This window comes from Natator depressus, chromosome 28 (assembly GCF_965152275.1).
Source record: "Natator depressus isolate rNatDep1 chromosome 28, rNatDep2.hap1, whole genome shotgun sequence".
NCBI classification, from domain to species: domain Eukaryota; kingdom Metazoa; phylum Chordata; order Testudines; family Cheloniidae; genus Natator; species Natator depressus.
In genome coordinates this window covers 2,465,354-2,470,228 of record NC_134261.1, presented here as the reverse complement: position 1 = coordinate 2,470,228, position 4,875 = coordinate 2,465,354, and the positions used below count along the sequence as shown (strand labels likewise).

At 68.7% G+C, this 4,875-nt stretch overlaps 1 protein-coding gene across 1 annotated transcript; it reads right to left on the bottom strand.

Moving 5' to 3' along the window:
* Positions 1-1,167: 1,167 nt before the first annotated feature.
* On the bottom strand, positions 1,168-3,271 carry TMEM88 (transmembrane protein 88). Its single transcript, XM_074941101.1, has 2 exons — positions 2,990-3,271; positions 1,168-1,607 (listed from the first exon to the last, which is right to left on the bottom strand). Exons 1-2 carry the CDS (start codon positions 3,269-3,271, stop codon positions 1,335-1,337), a joined length of 555 nt encoding a protein of 184 aa, XP_074797202.1. The 3' UTR covers positions 1,168-1,334.
* Between the last annotated feature and the right edge of the window lie 1,604 nt (positions 3,272-4,875).

The following is a 4,875-nucleotide window of genomic DNA, read 5'->3' as shown; positions in this document are numbered from 1 at the left end:
CCTGCGGGGGGCGCCGGACCCCCCGCACCTGCCTTAATCCCACGCCAGCCCGAAAGCATGCCTGAGCAGGGGGGGCTGGGAGCCAGGACTCCTGGGTTCTCTCCCCTACTCTGGGAGGGGAGCTGGTGGGTTAGAGCAGGGGGGGCTGGGAGCCAGGACTCCTGGGTTCTCTCCCTGACTCTGGGAGGGGAGCTGGTGGGTTAGAGCAGGGGGGGCTGGGAGCCAGGACTCCTGGGATCTCTCCCCGGCTCTGGGAGGTGAGTGGGGGCTGGTGGGTTAGAGCAGGGGGGGCTGGGAGCCAGGACTCCTGGGTTCTCTCCCCGGCTCTGTCACTGATTTCCTGTTGCTCCCTCTGCCTCCCTTTCCCTGCGTAGGACAGGGGTAACCCTCGCTCCTGGCCCCATCCCACCCCATGCCCTTGTTGCCTCTGCTGGCAGGTTCCCCGTCCCCATGCCTGACCCCTGCCCACCTAGCGGGGGAGCGATGTGAGGGGGCAGGGCTGGACCTCCGGGGGGTTCCCAGGGCCTGGGCCCTGCCTCCGCTCCCTTCGGCCATGGAAAACTTGAGCTTGTTTCCCCGGTGGCTGTTTGCCGTGGAGCCAGGCCAGCCCCGGAGCGGAAGGGCAGGCAGGGGTCAGAGAACGGCCATTCGCGGGGTGGGGGCGAGGCCAGCAGTGAAGGGTTGGGGCAGCACCTGGCAAAACGGGGGCCTGCCTCCAGCAGAGGGTCGGGGCAGCGCTGGGCCCTGGGGAACGGGGGGGAACGTGGTGGCAGAAATCCTGCAGCGGGGAGTGCCGCAGCCCCAGCCTGCCTGCCCCCCTGGCGGGGCAGAATGGGAACCCACAGCAGATGTGGGGGAGGCCCCCAGCCCTTCCCTTAGCACGTCAGTCTACGCCGGGGTGGGCCTCCCCCACCCCTGAGTGACACACAAATGTTGAGCGGGGGTGCGAGAAAAAGGAATCAATGTGCTTGATAGAAAAGGACTTTTATTGATAATAAAATGACCCCCCCACACACCTCTGCTTCCTTTGAAGGCACCCCCAGCCCCACCCTAGCCTGCCCCTCAGCCCCCCAAGGCCCAGAGCTCCCTACCCCATCCAGCTCAGACCCGCCTGCCCCTAACTACAGCCCCTCAATCCAGAGGGGGTCCCCCCCCCACAGCCCTCCCTAGATTGCCCCAACAGCTCACCCCAAACCAGCGGCGATTCCCCTCTCCCCAGTCTCTTTGGGGTGTCGGCACCATGGGGGGCCCCCCAGGCTGCGTCTCACGGGGTGCTCCTCGTTCGCTGTGGGGAGCGGCCATGGGGGGGCCGGCAGGGGCGCCCCGGGCCCCCCTCACACCCAGACCTTGTCCCCCGGGGCGGGCGGGCGGGCGCGGGGGCAGCACCAGGCGGCCTGGTGGTAGTGCCCGGCGGGCAGGTTGCGGTAGACGGCCAGGCTGTAGGGCAGGAGGCAGAAGCCCAGCTGCAGGTGCCGTGCCAGCCGGACGAAGGCCGCCAGGCCCAGCACCAGGAGCGGCAGCAGCAGGGTGAAGCCGAGCACCAGCAGGGCCGTGGCACCGGCGTCGTGAAGATGGGCCTCGCACGGGGCCACGCGGGCGTGCAGGAACTGCGGGGGGGGAGGGGAGAGGGTCAGCACGCGTGCGACAGGCGTGTGAACGGGGCCGGTGCCGGCCCTTGCACGCTTCACAGCGGGCCCATACATACACATGCGTGTGCAAAGAGTGGCGCCGGCTTGCACACTCATGGGCACAGGCTGCACACCAGGCAGGGGCCCGCCTGCGCACACCCTGCAAAGGGGCTCGCACGCCACAGCCGAGCCCGAAGCCTGGGGGCACCCCCCTCAGGTGTGTAAAGGGCGTGCAAGGACGGGGGCCAACGTGCAAACACCCCCAGTCACACCATCTAAGCTCCCCTCACCAAGTGCCTGAATGGACAACACCCCCCCCCCCCCCGCATTTGTCAGGAGTGATGGGGGGGGCAGGGGTGGCGCCAGGAAGCGCCAGGATGGGCTGCCCCGGCCCCATGGGGTTATCGGCCACAGCCAGACCCCCCAGGTCTGCACTTCGTCAGCTGTCAGGCGGGGTGGGGGAGGGGAATGGCAGGACTCCTGGGTTCTCTCCCTGGCTCTGGCAGTGGGGGGCTGGGAGCCAGGACTCCTGGGTTCATGTTGCTTGTCTCAACCCGCCTGCCCGCCCCATTCCTGGGGCTGCTGGGAATTTAACATCCCTGCTGGGCTGGGACCACCCAGAGCATCCCGCAGCTCCATGGGGTGGGGGGGTCCAACCCCCCCAGGAATCCAAGGGCAGAGATATCGCCCCTCCCCCAGCCCTGCCGGTGCCCCTCACTCCCGACCTGCAGCCCCCTGCCAGCTCTGTTCTGCGCAGCTTCAGAGGGGAAGGGGGGCCCCGAGGGGGGGGCTCACCTTGGAGTGGCAGAGGAAGCCCCAGGGGTGTCTCTGGAGGGGTCGGGGGGGAGATCCGGGGGGTCAGAGGGGAGCGGGTCTCTGGGGGGGTCAGAGGGGTGAGGGTCCGGGGGGGATCACCTTGGAGTGGCAGAAGAAGACCCGGGGGGTCAGAGGGGCGGGGGGGGTCACCTTGGAGTGGCAGAGGAAGCCCCGGGGTGTCTCGGGGGAGGCGAGGGGGGGATCCGGGGGGGATTAGAGGGGAGCAGGGCTCTGGGGGGGGGTCAGAGGGGCGGGTGTCCGGGGGGGATCACCTTGGAGTGGCAGAGGAAGCCCTGGGGTGTCTCGCGGGGGTCAGAGGGCTGGGAGGGCTCACCTTGGAGTGGCAGAGGAAGCCCCAGGGGTGTCTCTGGGGGGGGTCAGAGGGGGTGTCCGGGGGGGTTCACCTTGGAGTGGCAGAGGAAGCCCCGGGGGGGGTCAGAGGGCCAGGGGGGCCCACCTTGGAGTGGCAGAGGAAGCCTCGGGGGGGGCCCACCTTGGAGTGGCAGAGGAAGCCCCGGGGGGGGTCAGAGGGCCGGGGGGCTCACCTTGGAGTGGCAGAGGAAACCGAGCCCCAGCGCGGTGCCCGCGGGCAGCAGCGCGGCCGCGCAGAGCAGCGCGCAGAGCAGGGCGCAGAGCGCCGCGGCCAGCAGGTTGTGCGCGCTCAGCAGGACGGCGCAGGCCAGACAGTCCAGCGCCCCGCGCAGCTCCAGGGGCGGCCCCGGGCCCGGGCCCGGGCCCCCCGCGCCGTACGGGGGCGGCGGCACCGGGCTGCTCCGCTCCGCCCCGCCAGGATCCTGCCGCCCGCTCGCCGCCGGGGAGCCGGACATGGCCGGGGCGGGGGGTCCGGCTGCCCGAGGGGCTCCCTGCGCGGCCCCTGCGCGCTGCGCCTTATAGCGCCCGCGGGCGGCCCGGGCCCCGCCCCTTATCTCGTCCTGCCCCCCCCGTCCGGGGGCAGCAGGGGAGGCGTGGGGAGGGAGGCGAGTCCTGGGACAAGATGCGGGGGGGGGGGGGTTCCTGGCTCTGCTGCCCGGCTCATCCCCCCTCCCCCGCCCTCCATGTGCAAAGGGGGGGCCAGGAATTTGGCCTGCTCAGATTCCACGGATGCTTGAAGTGATCCACCGCCTGTCACCCCTCCCCCCCCAGCTCTGCTGGTGCCCCTCACTCCCGGCCCTGGCCCCCCCCCAGCTCTGCCGGTGCCCCTCACTCCTGCCCCCCAGCCCTGGCCCCCCCAGCTCTGCCGGTGCCCCTCACTCCCGCCCCCCAGCCCTGGCCCCCCCAGAGCTCTGCCGGTGCCCCTCACTCCCACCCCACAGCCCTGGCCCCCTCCAGCTCTGCAGGTGCCCCTCACTCCCGCCCCGCAGCCCCGGCCCTGGCCCCCCCCCAGCTCTGCAGGTGCCCCTCACTCCCAACCCACAGCCCTGGCCCCCCTCAACTCTGCCGGTGCCCGTCACTCCCGCCCCCCAGCCCTGCCCCCCCCAGCTCTGCTGGTGCCCCTCACTCCCAAACCACAGCCCTGGCCCTGGCCCCCCCCCCCGAGGTCTGCCGATGCCCCTCCCACCCCACAGCCCCAGCCCTGGCCCCCCCCCAGCTCTGCCGGTGCCCCTCACTCCCACCCCACATCCCCAGCCCTGGCCCCCCCCAGCTCTGCCGGTGCCCCTCACTCCCACCCCACATCCCCAGCCCTGGCCCCCCCCCAGCTCTGCCGGTGCCCCTCACTCCCGCAACACAGCCCCCTCCTAGCCCGCCCCCTGTACTAACTAAAAATAAAAAGTTATTTTGTGGTGGATGACTGGGTCCAGGGGGAAGGACCCACGCAGGAAAACCGCTTGGCCCCCGAAGGCTCAGTCTGGCACTGAGCCGCTCCCGCCCCAGGGAGGGATCTCGGCCTCACAGTGGAGAGTTCTCTGAAAACATCCACTCGACGTGCCGCAGCGTCGGAAAAAGGAACCGTCCGCTGGGAATCATGAAGAAAGGCAAAGAGAATAGGACAGAAAATATCCTGTCGCCTCTATTTAAATCCGTGGGACGCCCACGTCTCGAACACTGCGAGCGGGTGTGGTCGCCCCAGCTCCAAAAAAGATCTGTTGGAACTGGGAAAGGTTCAGAAAAGGGCAACATAGACGATGAAGGGTCTGGACCGGCTTCCGTACGAGGAGAGATGAATAAGACGAGGACTTTTCAGCCTGGAAAAGAGACGACTAAGGGGGGGAATATGATAGAGGTCTATAAAATCATGACGGGTGGGGAGAAAGTCGATAAGGAAGTGTTGTTTACTCCTTCTCATAACACAAGAACTAGGGGTCACCAGATGAAATCAATAGGTGGCAGGTTTAAAACCAACAACAGGAAGTATTTCTTCACACAACGCACAGTCAACCTGTGGAACTCCTCGCCAGGGGATGTTGTGAAAGCCAAGACCATAACAGGGTTC